Source organism: Erinaceus europaeus, chromosome 12 (genome assembly GCF_950295315.1).
Source record: "Erinaceus europaeus chromosome 12, mEriEur2.1, whole genome shotgun sequence".
NCBI classification, from domain to species: domain Eukaryota; kingdom Metazoa; phylum Chordata; class Mammalia; order Eulipotyphla; family Erinaceidae; genus Erinaceus; species Erinaceus europaeus.
The window spans coordinates 67,457,534-67,483,995 of NC_080173.1; the positions used below are offsets into that span (position 1 = coordinate 67,457,534).

The following is a 26,462-nucleotide window of genomic DNA, read 5'->3' on the forward strand; positions in this document are numbered from 1 at the left end:
GGATATATCCTAAGGAACCAAACACAACCATCCAAAAAGATTTGTGTATACCTATGTTCATAGCAGCACAATTTGTAATAGCCAAAACCTGGAAGCAACTCCAATATCCAACAACAGATGAGTGGCTGAGAAAGTTGTGGTATATATACACAATGGAATACTGCTCTAAGCTATTAAAAATGGTGATTTCAATTTCTTCACCTCAGCTTGAAGGAATCATGTTAAGTGAGATAAGCCAGAAAGGAAAGGATAAACATGGGATGATCTCACTGATAGACAAATTGAAAAATACTACCATGATGCCAACTTGACTTCCTTGGGCAGATGACCTTACCAATGTGTCCTAGAACCAAACTTCCCCAGAGTCCTACCCCACTAGAGAACGACTGGCTGGGGATATGGATCAACCTGTTAATGCCCATGTCCAACAGAGAGGCAATTACAGAAACCAGACCTTCCACCTTCTGTACCCCACAGAGATCTGTGGTCCTTATTCCCAGAGGGATAAAGAATAGGGAAGCTTGGGGGCCTGGCTGGCTGGGCTGTAGCTCAGTGGATTAGGTGCACATTGTGCAAAGTGCAAGGACTGGCTCAAGGAAACCAGTTGGAGCCCCCAGCTCCCCACCTGCAGGGGGTCACTTCACAAACAGTGAAGCAGGTCTGCAGGTGTCTTTCTCTCCTCCTCTTTGTCTTGCCCTTCCTCTCTCCATTTCTCTTTGATCTATCCAACAACAACAATAAGGGCAACAAAATGGGAAAAACGGCCTCTAGGAGCAGTGGATTCATAGTGCAGGCACTGAGCCCCAGCAATAACCTTGGAGGCAAAAGGAAAAAAAAAAAAAGAGAGAAGCTTCCAATGGAGGAGATGGGGTATGGCACGATGGTGGTGAGAATTATTGGAATAGTACCCCTCTTATCCCACAATCTTGTTGATCATTATTAAATCACTAATAAAAAACTGAAAAATAAGATAACAGAAAGCAGAACTTAAGATTGAGTTTGATATACTGCACCGAAGTAAAAGACTGTGGAGTTGGGGGAGGTTCAGGTCCTGGCACATGATGGCAGAGGAGGAACTTAGAAGAGGTTGCATTATTAGGTGAAAAACTGAGACATGTTACATATGTACAAACGACTGTATTCTACTGTTGGCTGTAAACCATTAATCCCCAATAAGGAAAAAAAAATCTCTGTAAAATGAAATGCAACTCTCCCTTCCATCCTGACCTACTAGTTGTTGATCCAAAGATTCCTAACTTGGTTTAGGGATAAGAGTCTGAGTCAGGGTCTCTAAGGTAATGTTAATTTTTTGAATACTACTTTTTAATGTAGTGCTATGTGTAACTTTTGCGGGGACAGGGTCCAAACTTTTATACTGATGCTGCATTTGCTGGAGGGACTGTTGAGACCGACCAAGTAAGGAGGGGAGAGTTTAAGAAATAAAACAAACCTGTAGTAACTTGTGCCTGTATGCGAAGCCTACTTTCACTCTCCCTACTCGGGTCCCCTCGGGAAAAGCGCTCAATGGGAGGAGGGATCTTGCACTTCCCAAGTTTTCGCCTGCCGCATTCCTACCCTCCAGCGCGTCGGCGTCTGCTGACGTCACGACGCCGCACACGCAGTCCCGCCCCTGCAGAGCTCGGCGTTGGGACTGAACCCGGGTTTCTCTCAAACCCGGAATGTGAGGCCTCGGGCCGCCGGTACCCTGCTCTCTCTCCTGCTTCTCAGCGGTTTCTGCGTCCGCCGCCGCCGCCGCACCACAACTCGCCCGGGAGGAGCCAGGGCGGCCGTGCCCTTGTGCCGGGGGCCCGCGTGGCTGCCGCCACCTCTCCGAATCCTCCGGGGCCGCAGAGGAGTTCGCTACGGAGGGAGGCGGGGGCCTTCGGGAGGAGGAGGAGGAGGCGGAGGAGGAGGGAAGGAAGATGGCGGCCGTGGAACTAGAGTGGATCCCAGAGACTCTGTATAACACCGCCATCTCCGCTGTCGTGGACAACTACATCCGCTCCCGCCGAGACATCCGCTCCTTGCCCGAGAACATCCAGTTCGATGTTTACTATAAGGTATGGGCCGGGGCCCTGCTCGGCTGCTCCCCTGCGGCAGCCCCTGGAGAGCCGCACCCCCCTTCCACGTCTGCGGGCCCCCGCGGTTAGCCCCTCTCCCCTCCCGGGAGGATCGCCGCTCCAGACATCTGGTGCCGTGTCGGGGTTGCCAGTTTCCAAACACCCAGTCTCCAGATGCTCTGTGTCTCTAGCTCTTGGGCCGTGGTGGCTGTTCCTTCCTCCTAATGACCCTCTGCCCCCCTTTGGGTGTTCCACCGTGGCCCCCTCGGGTAGGCCGCCGTGGACTTCCTCTGTGGCGGCGCTGGCCCGCTCGGTTCACTCGGTTCTTCCCCTCCAGCCTGTGTGTTGGGATATTTTCCGATCCTCGCTTCCCAATCAAGGGGTAGCATCAGCTGGACTTTTTGCTCAAGTCTTTGCTCCTCACCCACGCCCTTGCTACTTTCTCCTCTTGCTATCCTCGGACACGTGTGTGTGTGTGTGTGCATTTTTTTTTTTTTAATGCTTCGTGGTCCTTCGTCCCGTCTTTCTCTTCACCATCGAGAGAGAGAGAGAGAGAGAGATGAGGCAGTATTGGAGAGAGTTGTGTGCTCTTTCTTTGCTTTATTCTTTAAAGCATTGGCTTTTTCTTATCCTTGATTGAAGGGGCATGGAAGTGATGGTAAAAACTTTCTGAAAGGTAGGGATTCTTCCTGAAAGAAAGCATACTGGAGAATTTAAATATAATGTTCATGTTTTTGAAAGTTGCAACTTGCAGTATCCTTCAGTCTCTTCCCCTTCAAAAATCTGAACAGAGAAAAAAAAATCTGAAGTCACTCTCCAAGGAGTTTCAAGAGTAAGAGTCTTAGACAAGTCTTTACAGTGTTTAGAGAGGGAGGAGAGTTTTATGAACTAGGGAGCCTCCCTTCTCCTCTCCCCCCACATTTGAATGTCCACAGTAGATTTATTATTCAGTGTTCCTTGCCTTGAGTCTTTGTGGATAACTCCCATTCTCCAGTAAACACCCATGCAAAGTTCGACCATACGCAAACCATGATTTATTTTTCATATCTCAAGTACTTCCTCTTGTTGTGTAAGTTGACTGGAGGAGTGTAAACTGATAGTTAACAGATATGCATGTCAGATATATGTTTGGGATTTTATTAAAGGCAGTTGTTTTATTGGGAAGGTTGCCCATTTTCCCCACCCCCAGACTATTTTTTTCCAGAAAGCAGCTGACTTGCTGCATTCTGTGAAATCCAGCTACTTTACACAAAGTTCTAACAATTAAGATGTTTTCCTCCATATTTAGAAAAAAGATTCATTTTAATCATTCTTGATATTATTTGAGGGTAGGGTGGGTTCAGAGGAAACTCCCTTCACTATAAATCCCTTTGATACATTAATTTACTTTTATTTCTAAAGAAAATTAATGTATATTTAAGATTCATTCTTCCCAAATAAGGATGAGTAGTTTTTTTGTTTTGTTGTCAGCCAGGAATCTGTACTTTGTGTGTGTAGTAACAGTTCTACCAAATCATATGTACACTTTTTAGAGGAAATTTAATTCATCACAATGCGTTTAGTAGTTGAATCTGCTCATTTTATTTTTAGTTCAGTTCTTTTGAAGATTATCACTAGTGACTATGAAGAAATAGTACCATATTTTCTGTTTTACATAGTTTACAAAGTTAATATTATTTTGGTGTACTTTCAGTTTATATACTTCTTTTGGGAGTATGGCACTGTGAAGGAGGTATTTAACTTGTGCCTGGAAATGTGTTAAGTGCTGTTACACTTATCTTATTTAGTGTTCACAATTAAACTATAAAGTATAACTTATAGGTGAGACAGTTAAATAATTTAGTCAAGGACTCATATCTAGTATTTATTTCTCAAATGAATATTTAAAAATATAATTGTGTGTCATAAAAGCTTTCCTTCAAAAGATCTTGCAGGGGTACCCCGATGGTAACACGGGGTTAAGCACACAAGCACAAGGACCGGCTTAAGGATCCCAGCTTGAGCCCCTGGTCTCCACCTGCAGGGGTGTCGCTTCACAGGCGGTGAAGCAGGTCTGCAGGTGTCTTATCTTTCTCTCCCCCTCTCTGCCTTCCCCTCCTGTCTCCATTTCTCTCTGTCCTATCCAGCAACAATGACATCAGTAACAACAAAACAACAAGAGCAACAGAAGGGGAAAAAATAGCCTCCAGGAGCAGTGGATTCATAGTGCCTGCACCGAGCCCCAGCAATAACCCTGGAGGCAAAAAAATTTTTTTTGCATATTAAAGTAGTATGTTACTTCATTTTTATGTAACTGGAGTCTCATCTATGCGCAGTTTCACTTCTCTGGGGCCACTTTTTCATTCATATATACTGAGAGGGAGACATACCACAGTGTCAGAGCTGCCTGTGGTGCCATAGGACAACTGTGAACCTGAATCTGCACTGTGCACCTGGTAAGGCAGGTGCCCTGCTTTGCCGTAGTAGTTGTTTGAATGAAAGACAAAGAACTGGGATTGAGGGCTGGAGAAATCACTCAGCAATTTAGAGAGGACCTGTATGCATACGATCCTATATTTGATCTTTGGCACCATAGAATCTAGAGCTGAACAGAACTTTGTGTACACACACACACACACACTCACTCACTCTCTCTCTCTCTCTCTCTCTTTTATTCTTGTAGAAGTAGACATAGTGAGAGTCAATACTAGGGCTCTAGTCTTTTTTTTTTTTTTTTGCTTCAGGGGTTATCACTGGGCCTAGGTGCCAGCACTACGAATCCACTGCTCCTGGAGGCTATTTTTTCCATTTTGTTACCTTTGTTGTGGTTGTTACTGCATAGGACAGGGAGAAATTGAGAGAAGAGAGAAAGATAGACACCTGCAGACCTCCTTCACTGCTTGCGAAGCGACCCCCCTGTAGGTGGGGAGCTGGGGGCTTGAACTGGGATCCTTATGCCGGTCCTTGTGCTGGTCCCTGGGCTTTATGCCATCGCCCGCCCCTCCGTCTTTAATGGAGATAAAACAAGGGACTTTTGCTTTTAAACATTGTGTCCATTTATATAATTTGGGACTGGCAAGATAGCTCACCTGGTTAGTGTGCTTTGGCATTCCTGCCGCTCAGGTTTGAGCCCAGCCCCCACCACACTGGAGGAACCATCTGTGCTGTGTTGTCTTTTGTCTTTCTATCTGAAAAAAAGATAAGAAAGAAAGAAACAGAAAAAAGAAAGAAATCATGTAGTTTGTCAACATTTTGTTTTTTATTTTTGGTAGAAGTGGGCTTTTGCACATGCATGATTTTACTCTGAGCACTTATTTTCATTCAGCTAGAGAGAGACCATAGCATGAATGCTTTCTCTGTTGCTATAGCATCTCCCATGTGATGCCTAAGCTTAAATCTGGGTTGTGCTCATGGCACTTGGTGAACTGTTTGGCCTTTTGTAAGTATCTTAATCCATATATAAGTAAGATAGCCATGCTTGTGAACACCTGGACTTTTTTTTTTTTAACCAGAGCACTGCTTAACTCTGGTTTATGTGATGCTTGCCATTGTACCTGGAACCTCAGAGCCTCAGGCGAGAAGCATGTCTGTTGTGTGACTGCTGTTGTGTGACTGCGGTAACTTGTGGACACTTTATAAAGCTTACTACTGTAGCCTGGACTGTGTGCAGTGCTTAGAGCATCAGCATTGCACGCAGGAAGTAACAAGTCACATACACCAGATGGATGCTCTAGATCTCTCTCTTCCATTCTCTTGTTAATAAATTAATTAATTAATTAATTTTAAAGAGGCTTAGTTTGCAGTTGCAAATTTTCTTCAGTGGGAAACTCATAGCAGCCCCAGCAATTCTTTATTCTTTTTTTAATTTTTAAATATATCTTATTTATTTTGGAAAAGGCTAGAGAGAAGTTGAGAGATGGGGGAGATAGAGGGAGGGAAGGAGAGAGGGAGAGATAGACCTGCAACACTGCCTGACCACTTAACGAAGTTTACCCTCTGCAAGTAGAGACCAGGGGCTTTAACCTAGGTCCTTAACACTGGAGTGTGTGCACTCACCCAGGTGTGCCACCACTTGGCCCCCAGAGCCTCAGTTCTTTTTTTTTTTTTTTTTAACTTTTTAGTATTTACTTATTTCCCTTTTGTTGCCCTTGTTTTTTTTTTTTTAATTATTATTGTTGTTGTTACTGATACTGCCTTTGTTAGCTAGGACAGAGAGAAATGGAGAGAAGAGGGGTGAAGAGAAAGACACCTGCAGACCTGCTTCACCGCCTGTGATGCGACTCCCCTGCAGATGGGGAGCCTGGGGCTTAAACCAGGATCCTTACGCCCGTCCCTTAACTCGCTGCACTACCACCCAGACTCCCAGCCAGTTCTTATCAATATACATAGCCATAAACAAATTGATAGGATTTGTGGTATCAAAAATTTTGAAGCCTAGTGTTAAGTGTGTTGATTTTTTTTTTTTCAGTGACTTAAGTTGAAGGCACAGTCATAAAGTTGTAGGAGAGTGGATGAGAGAATGAATGGAAGGTGGAAAAGTAAGCATACTGACTGCTACTTAAGGGAATAAAGGGACTGATTAATAAAATGAGTAAAATATAAGGGCTTCTTTTTGAAGTTTTAAAATATTTATTAATAAGAATGAGAGAGGAGAGAGAGAGAACATGAGTATCATTCTGGCTCATGTAGTGCTAGTGTTTGAACTTGGAACCTCATTCTTGAGAGTTCAACACTTTAGCTAGCCACTGTACCACCTCCCAGGCCACAGGACTTTGTTCTGAAGAATAGAAGATAGTAAAATATATTTATTGGCCAAATGGTAGAAACCAAAAGAGAGTGAAAATTTTACTATACAGGTGAAGCTTGAAATAAGGAACAGTTCTACTCATCTCTTCATTGTGCATATGTGAACTTACCTGGCTTAAATTGGAGATGTGTGCTGGTCAGATAGAGTAACAATCTGATACACTGGACTTGCCAATGAGAGGTCTCAGGTTCAATCCTCAAAGCCAGAACTGAAATAATGCTCTAGTCAAAACAGAAACTATTAAGTCAGATTTGTGGAAAGAATTATTTTCTTTCTCTTTTCCTTTTCTTTTCTCCTTTTGCCTTTCTTTCTTCTTTCCTTTCTTTCTTTATCAGAGCACCGCTCAACATTGGCTTATGGTGGTATGGGGGACTAAACCTGGGACATTGGAGCCTCAGGCAAGAGAATCTCTTTGCATAACCATTATGCTATCTACCCACCATCCCTTCTTATCCAGATGGAAAGATTTAAGGAAATATAGTATCTTGTAGGTAAATTTTCCAAGAATAGTTGCTATGAATAAGGAGGTAATCTAAGAGTAAGGGACAAGAGTGATGACTTTTTTTTTTTAATTTCTTTGTTGGGGGATTAATGTTTTACATTCGACAGTAAATACAATAGTTTGTACATGCATAACATTTATCAGTTGTCCACATAAGAGTGATGACTTTTATGTAGGAAAGCTAAATAGAAATTGAAAATAACTTATGGTATGAGAGGGTAAGCTCAGTTAAAAAAAAAAATGTTTATGTTCTAAAAAAATGGACAGATCGGGTTCCAGTGGTGGCCACGCACCTGGTTGAGTGCACATGTTACAATGAGAAAGGACCCAGGTTTGAGCTCATGGTCCCCACCTGCAGCTGGAATGCTTTGCACATGATGAAACAGTGTTGCAGGTGTCTTTCTGTTTTTCTCCCTATCACCCCCTTCCCTCTTGATTTTTGGCTGTCTCTATCTAATAAATGTAATAAAAAATAAAATTAAAATTAAAAATTGATAGATGGTATAGATGGTTTATTAAACATCAAGATCCTTGACCTGCCAACATCCATGTCCAGTGGAAAAGCAATTACAGAAGCCAGACCTTCCACCTTTTGCATCCCATAAAGAATTTTGGTCCATACTCCCAGAGGGATAAGGAATTGAGAAGCGACCAATACAAGGGATGAGATATGGAACTCTGGTGGTAGAAGTGTATGGAGTTGTACCCCTATTATCTTACACTTACGTTAATCGTTATTAAACACTAGTAAAAAAATTTTTTAAAAATCCAAGATCCTGTAATTGTTTCTCCACTAGACATGGGTCTTGGCAGGTTGATCCATACCCCCAGCCTGTTTCTCTTTCCCTAGAGAAGTAGGGTCTGGAGAGGTGAGGCTCCAGGGGAGGAATGTTAACAGAAGGTGATCAGAGGGCTTTGAACTCCAATTCCATTAAGACCTGGAGAGAGGAGAAAAAGGAAGTAGCAATAGGTGTAGGTGTGACTTAGGAAGAGAAGTCAGGACCATAGGGAAAAATGAGCAATTATAAATACAGTTACAGAACCCATATCAGTGACCTTGGAAGATCTACTGCCATTTCCAATGGAAGGAATAAGGATGCAGAACTCTGCTGGTGGAAGTGGTGTGGAATTATCCCCCTCTGAGGGGCCGAATGGTTTTTGTAAGTCTCATCCTGAAGACAATAGAATTGGTGCCTGATTTATTATTTAGAGTTTTTTTTTTTTTCTTTGTTGTGGTCAGAGCACCATTCAATTTTGGCTATTGGTGGGAACTTTTTGCATGTAAGTCCTGTGTGCTCTGCTATTATCTCTCTGGCCCAATTCTTTCTTTTTCTGTCTCTGTTTCTGGTATGTAGCTATATGAAGTTTCAAATAACATTTTGATAGTCCTTAAACACTGCTGTTAACAATTTGCAAAGAGGGGCTGGGTGATAGTGCAACTGATAAAAAGCACATGCTAAGTGGGGGTAGATAGCATAATGGTTATGAACAGAGACTCTCATACCTGAGGCTCCAAAGTCCCAGCTTCAGTCCCCTGCACCACCATGAGCTAGAGCTGAGCAGTATTCTAGCAAAAAAGAAAAGGGGAAAAAGAAAAAAAAAAGAAAAGAAAGTTTACCAAGAGCACATGTTATAATGCTTGAGGATTTGGGTTCAAGCCCCCTGTCCTCACCTACGGGGGGAAAGCTTAACAAAAGATGAAGCAGTCCGGCAGATGTTTCGCTTCCTCTCTTTCTCTCCCTTCCCTCTTGATTACTGTCTCTATTGACTGGCTACGGAAGAAGGGCAAACGCTAGAAGAAGAAGAAGACTGTCTCTATCCAAGAAGTAAATAAAATATTTTTTAAAAAGCAACAATTTGCGTGGTCCGGGAGGTGGTGCAGGGATACGGCTTTGGACTCTCAAGCATGAGGTCCCGAGTTCGATCCCCAGCAGCACATGTGCCAGAGTGATGTCTGGTTCTTTCTCTCTCCTCCTAGCTTTCTCATAAATAAATAAAATCTTTAAAAAGAAAAAAAAAAAGTGGTCCGGGAAGTGGTGCACATGCACCAGAGTGATGCCTGGTTCTTTCTCTCTTCCTATCTTATTAATAAGTAAATAAAATCTTTTTTTAAAAAAACTATTTGCAGAGAAATATTTCCAACGTATTTGACAACCAAATAACATTGTTTTCATATAGAAAGTTCTTAGGATTAATAAATTGATCACAAAAACCTTATAAGGTAGGGACATAAAATAACATGACTAGCCAGCCATAATAGCATGTACTGGATGGGAAGGTAATATATGTCAAACTATTTTAGTTTAAGATGCAAATTTATTACAGTTTAAATCAAAATCTCAGGATTTTGTTGGATTAGGGAGCTACTAAATATGAGATTCATCTGAAGGAATTAACTATATTAGAGGAAAATTTAAAGACAACGCTTAAGAGGCATGTTCATTGCAAGATAGTCAAGGTACATACAGTCTTGTATTGATATATGTAAACTGTGTCTATGGACAGTTTTTTTCTATGAATTTCAGAGTGTACTTACATAAACCTAGATGGTATAGCCTACTACACACCTAGGTTATGTATACAGTTAACCTTAACTTAAAGGTTATCATGCAATCATGAATGTATTTTTTAATTATTTTAATTTTCCCTTTTCTTGTTTTATTGTTCTAGTTATTATTGTTGTTCTTGATGTCATCGTTGTTGGATAGGATAGAGAGAAATGGAGAGGAAGACAGAGAGGGGGAAAAAAGACAGACACCTGCAAACCTGCTTCACTGCTTGTGAAGCGACTCCCCTGCAGGTGGGGAACCAGGGGCTGGAACTGGGATCCTTAACGCAGGTTCTTGCGCTTTGCGCCACATGCACTTAACCTGCTGCGCCACCGCCTGACTCCCTCCATGAGTGTATTTTTAAAAGCTACATATTAAAAAAAAAAAAACTAGTATTGGCACAAAGACAGAAGAGAATCTGTACAGGAGCCACCATTTATTAAGTAATTTACTAGATAATTAAAATTATGAAGACAATGCAGAATTTTAAATCACTTGAGGAAAGAGCCAAAAATACCATGGGCAATTACTTGTGAAAAAATTACCCCTGGGGGGGTGGGCACAATGGGTTAAGCTCATTTGGCGCAAAGCGCAAAGGACCAGTTTTCCCCCTCTCTGTCTTCCCCTCCTCTCTCCATTTCTCTGTCCTATCCAAAAATTGAACGACATCAACAATAACAATAATAACTACAGCAAGGCTACAACAACAAGGACAACAAAGGGGGGAAGAGGTGGTCTCCAGGAGCAGTGGATTCATGGTGCAGGCACTGAGCTCCAGCAATAACCCTGGAGGCAAAAAAAAAAAAATTATGTGGTCTGGGAGATGGCGCAGTGGCTAAGGCACTAGACTCTCAAGCATGAAGTCCTGAGTTCAGTCCCCCGCAGCACATGTACCAGAGTGATATCTGGTTCTTTCTCTCTCTCTCTCTCTCTTCTATCTTTCTCATTAATAAATAAATAAAATCTTTTAAAAAAATGTCTTTTAAAAAAATTACACCTCGGGCAGGGGTAGATAGCATAATGGTTATGCAGAAAGACTCTCATCCCTGAGACTTCAAAGTCCCAAGTTCAGTCCTTCGCACCACCATAAACCAGAGTTGAACAGGGCTCTGGAAAAAAAAAAAATTACACCTCTACTTCACACCATATACTCAAGTGAATTCCATGTGAATTAGATTTAAATATGGCAAATGAATCATAAAAGTTTCACAGTAAGTTGCTGGGTCAGTCAGTATCTTACCATGAGAAATGTCTGAAACACTTTATAAAGAAATTGTATGGGAGTCTGGTGGTAACACAGCAGGTTAAACACATGTGGTGCAAAGCACAAGAACTGGCGTAAGGATCCTGGTTCGAGCCCCTGGCTCCCCACCTGCAGGAGAGTTGCTTCACAGGCGGTGAAGCAGGTCTGCAGGTGTCTATCTTTCTTTCCCTCTCTCTGTTTTCCCCTCCTCTCTCCATTTCTCTCTGTCCTATCCAACGATGATGACAGTAACAACTACAACAATAAAAAAAGAAAGAAATTGTAAGTTAATTTGCAATTTTAAACAAATGTCAGATGAAAAATAAGTAATGCAAAATGATCCATCTCCTGGGACACCAAAAAACCAAAAGCTTTTGAATATTAAAAAAAAAAAAATTATGGGGGAGTTGGGCTGTAGCGCAGCGGGTTAAGCATAGGTGGCGCAAAACACAAGGACCGGCATAAGGATCCCGGTTCGAACCCCGGCTCTCCACCTGCAGGGGAGTCACTTCATAGGCGGTGAAGCAGGTCTGCAGGTGTCTATCTTTCTCTCCTCCTCTCTGTCTTCCCCTCCTCTCTCCATTTCTCTCTGTCCTATCCAACAATAACAACAACAATAATAACTACAACAATAAAACAACAAGGGCAACAAAAGGGAATAAATAAATAAAATAAATATTTTTTTAAAATTAGGGCGATGTGAATCAGGTGATAGTGCAGCGGGTTAATCGCACATGGCGTGAAGTGCAAGGACGGGTGTAAGAATCCCAGTTGGAGCCCCTGGCTCTCCACCTGCAGGGGAGTTGTTCCACAGGCAGTGAAACAGGTCTGCAGGCGTCTTTCTCTCCCCCTCTGTCTTCCCTTCCCTCCATTCCTCTCTGTCCTATCTAACAATGACAAGATCAGTAACAACAATAATAACTACAACAATAATAAAAAAACAAGGACAAAAGGGAAAATAAATAAATATTTTTAAAAATTCGGGGGAGGCCATTCTGTATCTCACCAAATTAAGTGCACATCATATGAAGCACAAAGACCTGTGCAAGGATCCTGGTTCGAGCCCCCAGCTCCTCACCTGCAGGGGGTCGCTTCAAAAGCAGTAAAGCTGGTCTGCAGGTGTCTTTCTCCCTCTCTTGTCTCCCCTCCTCTCTCAATTTCTCTCTACCCTGTCCAATAAAATGGAAAAACATGGCCTCCAGGAACAGAGGATTCATAGTGTAGGCACTGAGCCCCAGTAATAACTCTGGAGGCAATAAAAAAAAGAATTAGGGAGAGGAGCCAGGTGGTGGCACACCTGGTGAAGTGCACACATTACAGTGCACAAGGACCCAGGTTCAAGCCCCTGATCCCGACCTGCAGGAGGGAAAGCTTTGCAGATGGTGAAGTAAGGCTGCAGTGTCTCTCTGTCTCTTTCCCTATTTTCCCCTCCCATCTCAATTTCTGTCTCTATTCAATAATAAATAAATTAAATTAAATAACTAGGGAGGTAGCATAGTGGTTATGCAAAAGATTTTCATACTTGAAGCTCTGAGGTTCCAGGTTCAATCCTCTGTACTACCATAAGCCAGCGCTGAGCAGTGCTTCGCTATTTCTTTCTCTGCAACATTCTCATTGAAATAAAAATAAATAAAATGTTTAAAAAGAAAACAAACTTACTGTCTTTTCCATTATAAAAATTTGGTTCCCCCTTTAAGGTAATTAAAGTTTTTAAGATTATCATTACTATTAATTACTATTATTATTGTTATTATTACTATTTTGGCCACAGGGCTTCACTTGGGGCTTTTGCACCGGCACAATTTCCCCACTTCAGGAAGACTTTTCCTCCCCATCCCTCCCCTCCCAGACAGAGGAGAGAGACAGTAAAAGACAGATGCAGCTTGTGAAGCTTGCTCCTTGCATAATGCTCTTGAAGGCCAGGGTCTTGGACCTTGGTCCTAAGGTGTGATAAAGTAAATATTCTATAGAGTGAACCATCTCCTAGCTCCCTTTAGGTTTATTTAAAGAGAGGAGGAAAACAGAGAGCACACCACCACTCTGTCATAATTGTTACTGGAATAGAAACTGGGATCTTGCCCATGTAAGTTCTAGGCCACCTCTCTGGCCTCTTCCATTAGACTCGTAATGAGTACACAGATATTTCTCTGACATTATAAACACAAACCTCATCAAGAAATCATTTACCGGTTCAAGCCTTGGCTCCCCACCTGCAGGGGACTTGCTTCACAAGTGGTGAAGCAGATCTGCAGGTGTCTTTCTCTCCCCCCCCCCCCACATTTCTCTCTGTCCTATCCAACAACAATGACAACAATAATAACAATAATAAACAAGGGCAACAAAAGGGAATAAATAAATAAAATTAATATTTTAAAAAAACAAGGACAACAAAAGGAAATAAGTAAATATGTTTAAAAAATCACTTATATAGCTCAGCAAAAATGCTGCGTAGTCAAACACCGAAGGCATTTAGGTTAAACCTGGGACTTATAGTAAGGTGTCTTCTATTATTGAAATTAAATTTAAAAATATTTATTATTGGAGGCAGAGCTTCACACATGAGTGATTTCACCTTTCCTAAGCCAACTTTTTGATTTAGAGAGACACACACACATAAAAGAGTAGAGAGCACAATACCAGACCTTCCCCCAGTGCCATAGCACCTCCAGTGGGATGCCAGGGTTCACACCAGGCCTGGATGCATGGCAAGGCATACAGTGTACCGAGTAAGCTGTCTTCAGCCCAAAATTACTATTATTATTATTTTGGCCTCCGGGGTTATTGCTGGGGCTTGGTGCTTGCACTATGAATCTACTGCTCCTGGAGGCCATTTTTTCCCATTTTGTTGCCCTTGTAGTTGTTATTGTTGGCGTTTATGTTGTTGTTGGAGAGGACAGAGAGAAGTGGAGAGGGGGGAGAGAAAGACGCCTGTAGATCTGCTTTTCCGCCTGTGAAGCGACTCCTCTGCAGATGGTGAGTCGGGTTCGAACCGAGATCCTTACGCCAGTCCTTGTGCCATGTGTGCTTAACCCATTGTGCTACCACCTGACCCCCAGACCTAATATTTTATATCTAGTTTTTAAAATCTAAAATGACAAACTCAACAAAATGCATACCTATAGTACAAGATTTAGGGATTATGAAGATGGGAAGTAGCATGATAGTTATGCAAAGAGACTCATACCTGAGGCTCCAAGGGGTCCTGGGTTCAATCCCCACATTACCACAAGCAGAGCTGATTGGAGCTCTGGTAGAAAGTTAATTAATTTGCCATTATTGTCATTATTTGGATCATAGCCCAGGCCTCACTGCCTGATTAAGCCTTTTAGTATACTGAGAGACCAGAGGAGCTGGCCGGCAAGTGCCCATGTTACAATGCAAAAGGATCAGGGTTCAAGTTCTTGGGACCCACCTACAGCTGAAAGCTTCACAATTGGTGAAGCAGTACTGCAGGTGTTTCTCTTTATCTCCCCCTCTCTTCCTCTCCCCGGCCCTCTAGATTTGTCTGTATCCAATAAATAAATAAAATATTGAGAAACAGAGAGAGACACCACAACACTGGAACTTTAGGGTCCAAGAGTACAGTTTAGAAGTAGAGCACATCCTTGCACATATCATATGTCAGAGCTGAGCTGATCTGTGGTTTAAAAAAAAAGGGTTTAAAGTGGGGCTGGGCGGGGGCACACCGGGTTAAACACACATCGTATGAAGCGGAAGGACCTGCATATGGATCCTGGTTTGATCCCTGGCTCCTCGCCTACAGGGTGGTCACTTCACAAGCTGTGAGGCAGGTCTGTAGGTGTTTATCTTTCTATCTTCCCCCTCTCCTCTCAGTTTCTCTCTGTCCTGTCCAATAAAAATGGAAAAAATGGCCGCCGGAAGCAGTGAATTCACAGTGCAGACACAGCCCCAGCGATGACCTGAGAGGCAAACAAAAGGTTTATTAAAGGGGGTTGTAGTGCAGCCGGCTAAGGGCATATGGCACAAAAGCACAAGGACCGACCTAAGGATCCCAGTTCGAGCCCCCGCTCCCCACCTGCAAGGGGGTCACTTCACAAGCAGTGAGTCACATCTGTAGGTGTATTATCTTTCTCTCCCCCTCTGTCCTCCCCTCCTCTCTCGATTTCTCTCTGTCCTATCCAACAACAATGACATCAGTAACAACAGTAATAATAACCACAACATCGATAAAACAACCAGGGCAACAAAAGGGGAAAAAAATAGCCTCCAGGAGCAGTGGATTCGTGGTGCAGGCACTGAGCCTCAACAATAACCCTGGAGGCAAAAAAAAAGTTTATTAAATGTAACTTGTAGTTTATTTAATGAAATAGTTATTGGGGCTGGGTGGTGCACCTGGTTGGGCACACATGTTACACATGTGCGAGGATCTGGGTTCCAGCCCCTAGTCCCCACCTGCAGGGGGAAGGTTTTGCAAGTGGTGAATCAGGGCTGCAGATGTCTCTCTGTCCCTCTCCTTCTCTATCTCCAACTTCCCTCTTGATTTCTGACTGTCTATATCCAAGAAATAAAGATAATAAAAAATTGAAAACAATTTACTTTAAAAAATAATAATAAAAGTTATTTACCACTTTTTAGTACCAAATACTGTCTTACAAATGTTAGCTACTGGCAGTTGTATGCAACTATTATAGTTACAACCATTGTAGTATTTTTATGTAAACTAAAATTTTGTTAGTTACATTTCTTTTTTGTTAACATTTTTATTTATTATTGAATAAAGACAGAGAAATTGAAGGGGAGGGGAGACAGAGAGGGAGAGAGACACACACATGCAGTTGTGCTTCATCAGTTGTGAAGCTTTCCTTCCCCCTGCAGGTGAGGTCCTTGTGCACTGTATGTGAGCACCGCCTGGCCCCTAGAATTACATTTCTGTTTGACAGTGTAAGCATCTTTCCTGATCCAACTTTGTAATCCCATTGATTTAGAATAGTAAGCATTGGGAGTCGGAGCAGTAAGGTGTAGGGTAGGGCGGTGGGTTAAGCGCACGTGGCCAAAGCACAAGGACCCCCGATTCGAGCCCTCAGCTCCCTACCTGCAGGGGAGTTGCTTCATAGGCAGTGAAGCAGATCTGCGGGTGTCTTTCTCTCCTCCTCTCTGTCTTCCCCTCCTCTCTCCATTTCTCTCTGTCCTATCCAACAACGATGACATCAGTAACAACAACAATAATGACTACAACAATAAAACAACAAGGGCAACAAAAGGGAATAAATTTAAAAAAACTTAAAGAATACTAAGTATGGAATTTATCCAGTACGAATCTATCAAATTAATATTCAAGCATAACATTTAATTTTTTTTAATTGCCTTTTTTTTTTTTTCAGCTTTACCAACAGGGGCGTTTATGTCAACTGGGCAGTGAATTTTGTGAATTGGAAGTTTTTGCTAAGGTCTTGAGAGCTTTGGATAAAAGGTAAATTTCTTTTTTTAAGGTGGTAAAATAACATAACTTAAAATATACCATTTTGTGACCATGTTTAAGTATATAACTTAAGTGGCATGAAGAACATTTTACATTATAATGAGTCTGTACCATCACTGCTTTGTTAATACCATTACTTTGCTTTATTTATTTATTTATTTATTTATTTATTTATTTATTATTCTTAATTTGATAGAACAAGAAAAGTTGAGAGAGGAGAGAGAGATAGAGAGAAGGGAAAAAAAATTTTAATAAAAAGAGAGAGGGAGAGACGCCTGCACCAGTGCTTCACCACTTGTGAAGCATACCCCTCTGAAATGGGAGCCAGGGACAGGAACCAGGGTTTTTGCACATAGTAATGTATACATTCAACCAGGTGTGTCACCACCATCCCCCAGCCCCTTTTTCCCTCTCAGTCTCTACCCAATAAAATAAAAATAAACAAAATATTAAAAGACAGCATAACTACTACTGCCCTCATTCAGAAGACTTTCTAGAAAAACACATTTTTTAATTGGTTTATTAGAGAAATAATGATTTACAGAGCAGTTGTCACATGGGTGGAATCTCTCCTCCCTCCATGATGGGTGTCTGCACACTCCCCTAGCAACTTCAGTCCTTTTACACCAGGAAAACCCACTGCCTTTTGTGAGGGAGCCAATTTATCCATCAGTATTTACTTAGAGACTGAGAGATAAACACCTGCCTGCACAGAGTATAATGCTAATGTGCGCATCTCTCCCGTATCCAATTAAACACACATACAAAATCTACAGAGAATACTTTGATTTCAGAAGAAAGTCACATCTGTGTTTCTTAGCAGTCCTATGCATTTTCATTTAATAAGAATCAGCATTGTATGAACATTATGGTCATCATATTATTAATTTATCATAGTATGTACGAATGATAACAATAAAAGAATATTGTGGGGCCAGGTGGTAGCGCACCAGGTTAATAAGTGCTCATAGTGTGAAGCGCAAAGACTGGCACAAGGATCCTGGTCACATTGTTTCATTAATTCAAGAAAGGGAGATTAATTAATCTTCCCCAGTGTGCCTGTTAACATGTAAAAGGCCTCTGAGTTTGATACCAGCACTGCTTTCCCCCACCATACCACAACCCCCCCCCTTAAAAAAAAGAGAAGGGCTCTTGGTCAGAGTGGGTGACATGACTTTTGATTGTACTTATTCTGCATACTGTTCAGTACTACCACTTTTTCCTGACCAGTATTTCTTTCTTTCTTTTTCTTTTTGTTCCTCCCAGAGCACTGAGCAGCTCTGGCTTATGGTAGTGCAGGGGATTGAACCTGGGACTTTGGAGCCTCAGGCAGAGAGTCTCTTTGCATCACCATTATGCTATCTACCCCTATTTCTAAGAAAATAAAAATATGGTTTTTACAAAGCATGGCTAATCTGTGATGTGAACATTGCCAAGGTTGTTTCACTTGCTCAACAAAGTAAGTACTTATTGAATGCCTGTTTTCCATAGGTACTGCCCTAGATGCTGGGGTTATAGTAGTAAATGTGCAACATCTCTTCCTTATAGAGTTTATATTTTATTTAAAAAAAACATATACATGTATGTATTATTTCATATGAAATAGAGGATCACATGTGAGAGAAAGAGAAGCCATGGCACTGGGGATTGAATCAGGAGCCTCAGACATGTAAGTCCTGTGCTCTCTCAGCTGAACTATTTCCTTGACCACTGTATTTTATTCTTAATAATATTTTTGCATGTGCAATCAGGAGCTTACACGTGTACAGTTTCACAGCTCCTAGGCAGCTTTTTTGTCCACATAGACAAAGACAGAAGGAGAGGAGAGACACCAAGTACAGCACCAGAGCTCCCATGATATTTACACGTGGTGTTGGGACTCAAACCTGGGCACCATTCACATGGTGTGCCATTGAGTGCCCTACCAAGTAAACTATTTCTGTGTCTGGGGGAGGGGGAGAGAATGAAAGAATACGTGTGTGTGTGTGTATGTGTGTTTGTGTGTGTGTGTTTCCATAGAGGCAGAGAAAGAAGCAATCGTATCTAAGCTTCCTTCAGTATGTTGGGGGTCAGGCTTGAACTGGGGTCACACACACAAAGCAACACCCTAAGTGAGCTATCCCCCCCAAATTTGTGTCCTAGAGAGGATGATAAAAGTAACATTTCACTTTTCACGGATACCTTTGAAATATGGCGTACTTGGCATACAGTTCCCAGTTCGAGCCCCCTGCTCCCCACCTGCAGGGGGTTGCTTCGCAAGCAGTGAAGCAGGTCTGCAGGTGTCTATCTATCTCTCTTCCTCTCTGTCTTTCCCTCCTCTCTTGATTTCTCTCTGTCCTATCCAACAACAATAACAACTACAACAAGTGCAACAACAAGGGCAACAAAATGGGAAAAAATGGCCTCCAGGAGCAGGGGATTCCTAGTGCAGGCACCAAGCCCCAGTGATAACCCTGGAGACAAAGAAAAAAAAGGGGGGGTGGGCGGTGGCGCAGTGGGTTAAGCACATGTGGTGCAAAGCGCAAGGACCAGCATAAGGATCCCGGTTCGAGCCCCCGGCTCCCTACCTACAGGGGAGTCACTTCACAGGCAGTGAAGCAGGTCTGCAGGTGTCTGTCTTTCTCTCCCCCTCTCTGTCTTCCCCTCCTCTTTCCATTTCTCTGTCCTATCCAACAACAAACAACATCAACAATGGCCATAATAATAACCACAACGAGGCTACAACAACAAGGGCGACAAAAGGGGGAAAAATGGCCTCCAGGAGCGGTGGATTCATGGTGCAGGCACCGAGCCCAGCAATGACCCTGGAGGGAAGAAAAAAAAAAAAAAAAGAAATATGGCCTACTTACTAAGTCTGTAGAGAATCATCTTGGTTAGTTCATTAATTAAAACTAATCAGGGCCGGCAAAATAGCTCACTTGGGTTGTGTGCTGTTTTGCCATATGCATGACGACCCAGGTATGAACCTGGGCCCCCACCACTTTGCAGGAAGGTTTCCCTACTGTGTTCTCTTTAACTGTCTCTGTCTGCCTCTTTGTCTCTTTCAGTCTTTAAAAGTCAGTACAAAGCAGTGAAGCCCTGGTGATGACCAGAAAGGGAGGAAAAAAACTAATTTGAAAAAATAATATATATAACTTTGAGAAAGCTGTAGAGAACCATTTTTTCCCCTTTCTATTCTTATTTATTTGTCATTAGTGTTTTTCTGGAACTTTGCACCTGTATGATTCCACTATTCCTGTGGTCTTTTTTGGGGGGAGGGTGGGGTTATAAGAGACAGAGACACGCATAGTCAAGTGGGTGCTTTTACCAGGTGAGCTATCTTGTGGACCCCTATTAAAACTGAATATGTATTTAATTAATTTTTTATTGGATAGAGACAGAGAGAAATCAAGAGTGAGGGGAGCTAGGGAGAGAAGAAGAGAGACATCTGCAGCACTCTTTCACTGCTGATGAAGTTTCCTGCCTGCAGGTAGAGACCAGGGGCTTGAATCCAGGTTCTTATGGATCCTTGTATATGGTATGTGTTCACTTAATTAGGGGCGCTATGGTCCAGCCCTTCTAGAAGAAGTTATAAACATATTTTTTGCTTTTAAAAAAGGTCTGCCCCATAAATAAATCTTCAAAAAAAATTTTTTTATGTTAAAAGTTCTATTGGGCCAGCAAGATAGCTCACCTGGATAGTGTAAATACTTTGTTATGTGCACGACCCAGGGGTAGGAAGAAAAGCCCTGCCCCATCCCAAGTGAGGCCACATGTAATGACGGCCTGGCCAGAATGACCTAGCTCACCGAGGGCCATGTGACTGATTTGAGCTTAGACTAGCCTACAGGGAACCCTCAGTGTAGTTCAGCTCCATCAGCAAAAGCACGAAAACAAACAAAAAAAAAAAACAGAAAAGTGAAACCCACTGAGATTCTTCTTGAACCTTCCAGTTTTTGGACTGAGTCTTATGCCTCCTGCTGGCATAGGGCACCTCACTTCCCAGAGCTGGGGAAACCCTGCTTTAAATTAAAAACAAGCCAGTATACATCGTAAAAAATATAAATCTGTATATATTTTTTTCCTTCTTGGTTATTGCTGGGGCTCAGTGCTGGTACTATAGATCAAAAAGAGTAGGAGAGAGAAAGATAGACACCTGCAGACCTGCTTCACCGATTGTGAATTAATCCTCCTGCAGGTTGGGGAGCAGGGGGCTCAAAACAGAATCCTTGAGCAGTTCCTCGCACTTAGTACTATGTGCTCTTAACCCGGTATGCCACTACCCAGTCTTTGATCTGTAATTTTTTTGACTTTTTAAAAAATTATCTTTATTTATTGGATAGAGACAGACAGAAATCGAGAGAATGGGGGGGGGGGGAGATAGAGAGGGAGACAGAGAGAGACACCTGCAGCATGGCTTCACCACTCATAAAACTTTGCCCCTGCAGGTGGGGTTGGGGGGCTTGAACCTGGGTCCTTGCACATTGTAACATGTGCACTCAATCAGGTGCACCACCACCTGGCCCCTCTGTATTTTTTTTAACATAAAAGTTTACAGTAAAAGGAAGATAAAAGACTTGGGAGACAAGGTTGGGGAAAGAAAAAGAAAAGAAACCTGAAGGCTGAATTAAAGCTGAAGATAATGTGTGTGGGGGGTTATATTTCTTATTTTCTTATTTTGCACACTACTCTTCTTAAGTGTTCTAGGATCATTTGATGATCTACTAAGTAAAAATAATAAGTAGATTAAGTTATGTATTATGGCCTCATAACTCACAAGACTGAAGAAACTTTGTTTTGTTTGATCAGTAATGGTACTATTACGTTTGACAAAGCAAGTTAACAATTTACGAAAGGATAAAATATGTTACCTTTATAAAATAATCTTTTCATTTTCTTTCAGACATTTGCTTCATCATTGTTTCCAGGCTTTGATGGATCACGGTGTAAAAGTTGCTTCAGTCTTGGCATACTCATTCAGTAGACGGTGCTCTTACATAGCAGAATCAGATGCTGCAGTAAAAGAGAAAGCCATTCAGGTTGGCTTCGTTTTAGGTAAGTAGTGGTAAAAGTAAAGGAGTATTTTGTCCTGTGATATGATTTAGAATTAACTTTACTTATATTCAAGAATTTTCCAGGGCCGGTGGTGGTGCACCCGGTTGAGTGCACCTGTTACTCAAGTTCAAGCCTCTGGTCTCCATCTGCTGAGGGGAAACTTCATGAGCAGTAAAGCAAGTGCTGTAGACCCCTCCTTTCTCTCCATCTCTATCTCCCTCTCTTCTTAGTTTCTCTCTGTTCCATCAAATAAACTAAAAAGAAAAGGAAAAATGGGGGGTTGTGTGGCAGTGCACTGGTTTAAGCGTGTAGTGCAATGTGCAGGGGTCCCGGTTTGAGCATCTGGCTCCCCACCTGCAGGGGGGTCATTTTGTAAGCAGTGAAGCAGCTCTGCAGGGGTGTCTTATCTTTCTCTCCCCATCTCTGTCTTCCCCTCCTCTCTCAATTTCTCTCTGTCCTATCAACAACAGCAACAACAACAATGGAAAAACGGATGGCTATCAGGAGCAGAGGATTCATGGTGCAGACACTGAACCCCAGTGATAACCCTGGAGGCAAAAAAGGGGAAAATGGCTTCTAGCTCTGGAGCCGTGGATTTGTGCGCAGGCACTGAGCCCCAGCTGTAACCCTGGTGGCAATAACAAATAAATATATAAATGAATAAATAATTTTTTCAGAACAGCCTGAATAAGTCTACATAGGTAGTTGTGAAAGAAAGATCATAGGAACATGTATGATTTATTGAATATTAACTTTATGCTAAGTATTGCATTAGGTATTTTAAATGATCTTGCTCTGAATCCTCATGACATTCCAGTGATGTGTTGGTATTAATAGCATTTTTAAAATGAGGAAACAGACTAAAAGAAGTTAAGTAACTTGCTTACGTTTCATAGCTAGTTGTGGAGCTATGTTTAGAATACTTTGTTTATATTATTCTAAACCACATATTTTGCTACCATGTCATCCTGTTACCAGTTTATTTGACCCTTTTACCAGCTTACTATTTGCTGAGGCATAGGGCTTAATTCTTTTGGGACTTCAGTTTTCTCCTTGTTTCAGAGATGTGGTGCTCATAGATTGTTTACTGTTTTTTTCCCCCACCAGGGTGATTCTGCTGGGGCTTGGTGCCTACACACTGGTGGCTATTTTTTCCCTTTTATTTTTATTTGGTAGGACAGAGAAATTCAGAAGGGAGAGGAAGCTAGAGAGTAAAAGAGAATGAAAGATACCTGCTTGGAAGCTTCCCCTCTATAGCTTGGGGCCAGAGACTTGAACCTGGGTTCTTGCACATGGTAACATGCTCTGCTGGGTGCACCACCACCTAACTCAGCCCCCATTTCCTTTCCCTCCTCTCCCCTCCCCTACCTTCCCCTCTCTCTCAATATTTATTTAACAGGAGAGTGTGCACGCACATGAGCACATTTTTGCACATTAGCAGGGCATCATGCATATATATATGTATATGTAACGGAAATATTGACAAGGCCGTAGGATAAGAGGGGTACAATTCCACACAGTTTCCACTACCAGAACTCCCCATCCCATCCCCTCCTTTGAAAGCTTTCCTATTTATCCCTCTGGGAATATGGACCCAGGATCGGTATGGGGTACAGAAGGTAGAAGGTCTGGCTTCTGTAATTACTTCCCCGCTAAACATGGGCATTGACAGGTTGATCCATACTCCCAGCCTATCTCTTTCTTTCCCTGGTGGGGCAGGGCTCAGGGGAAGCGGGGCTCCAGGACACATTGGTAGGGTTGTTTGCCTAGGGAGGTTCGGTTGGCATCATGGTAGCATCAGGAACCTGGTGGCCAAAAAAGCATTAAGATATAAGGCAGAACAAATTGTTGACTAGTCATGAACCTAAAGGCAAGAATATTGAATATTAAGATTTGGGGCCTCCATTTTGGAAAAAGCTAGTAGGTCTGTTTTAGGCATATTCCAAGGGGCCCATGGCTTTACTAGGTTTTTTTTTTTTTCCTGAGTCTGACAGCTAACATGCAGGTGGACCTAAGGTGTTGTCTGGGGAAATGGTGTCAATAGTTGGAAAAAAGACTAGAGAGCTGTATTTGGGAAGAGAGTAGCTCCCAAGTATGGTAAAAGTATATAAATATAGTTAACTGTAAACCCCATCGATTTGAAGGACGTCATTTTTAGCATATTCAGTGATCGCATTCAGGACTTTACATCTGTAAGTCAAGCCCACTTATCACTGTACCACCTCCCAGGCTATAGCACATTTCTTTTTCTAAAAAGAACATTTAGTGTTTGCCTCTGATAGTCATATAGAATATAAGTTGTAACAAAGCTTTATCACCACAGAGTATCTGTAACTGAAATGTTTTGTGGTATTATGAATGCTAGTAAGGATATTCCTTCATTCCTTGAAAGTCATGCAAAAATACATATGGGAAAAATTAGTATCCAAAAAGTATTTAGGAACCGGTGAGGAGAGTTAATGTTGATTAAAGTCCCGTCATTTCCACAAACATTTCTACCAATCTATCCAGTATAATGGTTAAGATTGAAGAGCTATCATAGAGCTAGAATTAAGTCCTACATCCTAACAGATTCATAGTTTTAAAAATTACTGCAATGTGAAAAACTTCTTGCCAGAAATAGTCGTGATGGATATAATATTTTAATGACATGTTTATTGACTTATAATTTACATGCCATGCAATATTGCTCACTAATGTATGTGATTCAGGTGTTTTTAATACATCAGTTATAAGAATATTACAGTAAATTTCAGAACATTCTCATCATTCCAGAAACCTGTATCTATTAGCTTGCCTCTTCATTTTCTTCCAGCCCTGTAAGTATACTGTCTGTACATTTCTGTCTATGCATTTACCTGGATATTCACATAAAAGAAATCATAAAATGTGGGGCCACGTAGTAGTGAACCTGGTTGAGCAGACATAATGCATCATGCAAAGACCCGGGTTCGAGCCCCCCGTCCCCACTTCCAGGGGGAAAGCTTTGCAAGTGATAAAGCAGTGCTGCAGGTGTCTCTCTTTCTCTCTCCCTCTCTAGCTCCCCTTACCCTTTCATTTTCTGGCTGTCTCTATCCAACAAATAAGATCTAAAAAAAATTTTTTTAATTATAAAATGTGTGATCTTTGCAACCTGAATATTTGCATTGGATAGAACATCAGACTTGCATCCGTGAGTTTCCATGAGTCCTTAGCATTACACATGCCAGAGTGATGCTGAGGTCTTCTTTTTCCTTTTCATTCTCTATGTTTTAATGATAAATCTGTGTATTATAAATAGACTATATTTCTGGATATAATGTATACAATCTTTGTGACGGGCTTGTTCTCTATTAAGCATGTTTTCAAGGTCCACCTATATTGTAGAGCTAGAATTGAAATTTTGTATTACTGCTTTTTTATTTATTTATTTTATCTTTATTTATTTATTGGGTAGAGACAGCCAGAAATTGAGAGGAGGAGGGGAAATAGAGAGGGAAACAGAGAGACACTTGCAGACCTGCTTCATCACTTGCAAAGCTTTCCCCTTTCAGGTGGGGACCAGGGGCTCGAACCTGGGCCCTTGTGCACTGTAATGTGTGCTCAACCAAGTGTGCCATTGGCCCCGTTTTTTATTTTTATTTTTTAAATTAAGTAATTAATTATGGATAGACAAAAATTGAGTGGGAAGGGGAAGTTAGGGAGAGGAAGGAGGGGGAGAGAGAGAGAGAGACACCTGCAGCACTGTTTCACCACTTGTGAAGCTTTCCTCCTACAGGTGGGAACTGGGGGCTGGAACCTGGGTCCTTGTGCACTCTAATATGTGCGCTTAACCAGGTGCGCCACCACCCAGTCCATATTTATGTTTAATTATTTATTGCCTTGAGAGTTATCACTGGGACTCGCTGCTGGCACTACAAATTCACTGCTCCTTGCCTCCCTCCCTCCCTCCCTCCCTCCCTCCCTCCCTCCTTCCTTCCTTCCTTCCTTCCTTCCTTCCTTCCCTCCTTCCTTCCTTCCAACCCTTCCTTCCCTTCCTTCCTTTCTTTCTCTCTTTCTCTTTCTCACTTTTTTTCTTGTTTTTCTATTTTATTCAATAGGACAAAAAGTAATTGAGAGGGGTGGAGGAGAGAGAAAGATAAATGCCTGTAGACCTGCTTTACCACTTGTGAAGCATCCCTGCTGCAGGAGGAGGAAGGGCTCGAACCCAGATCCTTGTGTGGGGGTCCTTTTGCGTATTATTATGTGCACCTAACTGGGTGTGCCACTGCCTGCCCCCCCCTTTTTGTTTTAAATAAGACACAACACCCAGAGCTTCATATGTGATCCTGGGGACCTTATGTTTGAGAGTTATATGTGGGGTCAGGCAGTGGTGCACATCATATTGAGTGCAAGGACCCACACAAGGATACTGGTTCTAGTCCCCGGCTCCCCACCTTCAGAGGGGTTACTTCACAAGTGGTGAAGTAGATCTGCAGGTGTCTGTCTTTCTCTTTCCTTCTCTATCTCCCATTCTTCTCTCAGTTTCTCTCTGTCCTACTTGATAAAAATGGCAGCCAGGAGCAGTGAATTCTACTTTTACCTTTTCAAGTGGAATGTGAAACATTTTTATTCAAGTGAAAGTATACCCAACAACAAGAAAGAGAACATTCGGGTAGGCAGTCTCCAAGAAAGAAATGTCAAATGCCGGGAGTTGGGCGGTAGCGCATTAGGTTAAGCACACGTGGCACAAAGATCAAGGACCAGCGTAGGGATTCTGGTTCGAGCCCCCAGCTCCCCACCTGCAGGGGAGTCACTTCACAGGCGGTGAAGCAGGTCTGCAGGTGTCTTTCTCTCCTCCTCTCTGTCTTCCCCTCCTCTCTCCATTTC

The 26,462-nt window shown here is 42.2% G+C and overlaps 1 protein-coding gene across 1 annotated transcript in view; it reads left to right on the forward strand.

Annotated features, from left to right (window-relative positions):
• The first annotated feature begins 1,618 nt into the window (after nucleotides 1-1,618).
• APPBP2 (amyloid beta precursor protein binding protein 2) overlaps nucleotides 1,619-26,462 on the forward strand; it is a 60,188-nt gene continuing 35,344 nt past the window's right edge. Inside the window, exons 1-3 of the mRNA XM_060203893.1 lie at nucleotides 1,619-2,060; nucleotides 16,483-16,571; nucleotides 21,463-21,614. Coding sequence (XP_060059876.1) covers nucleotides 1,923-2,060; nucleotides 16,483-16,571; nucleotides 21,463-21,614 — 379 coding nt within the window. The 5' untranslated portion in view covers nucleotides 1,619-1,922. The remainder of the gene's footprint in view (nucleotides 2,061-16,482; nucleotides 16,572-21,462; nucleotides 21,615-26,462) is intronic.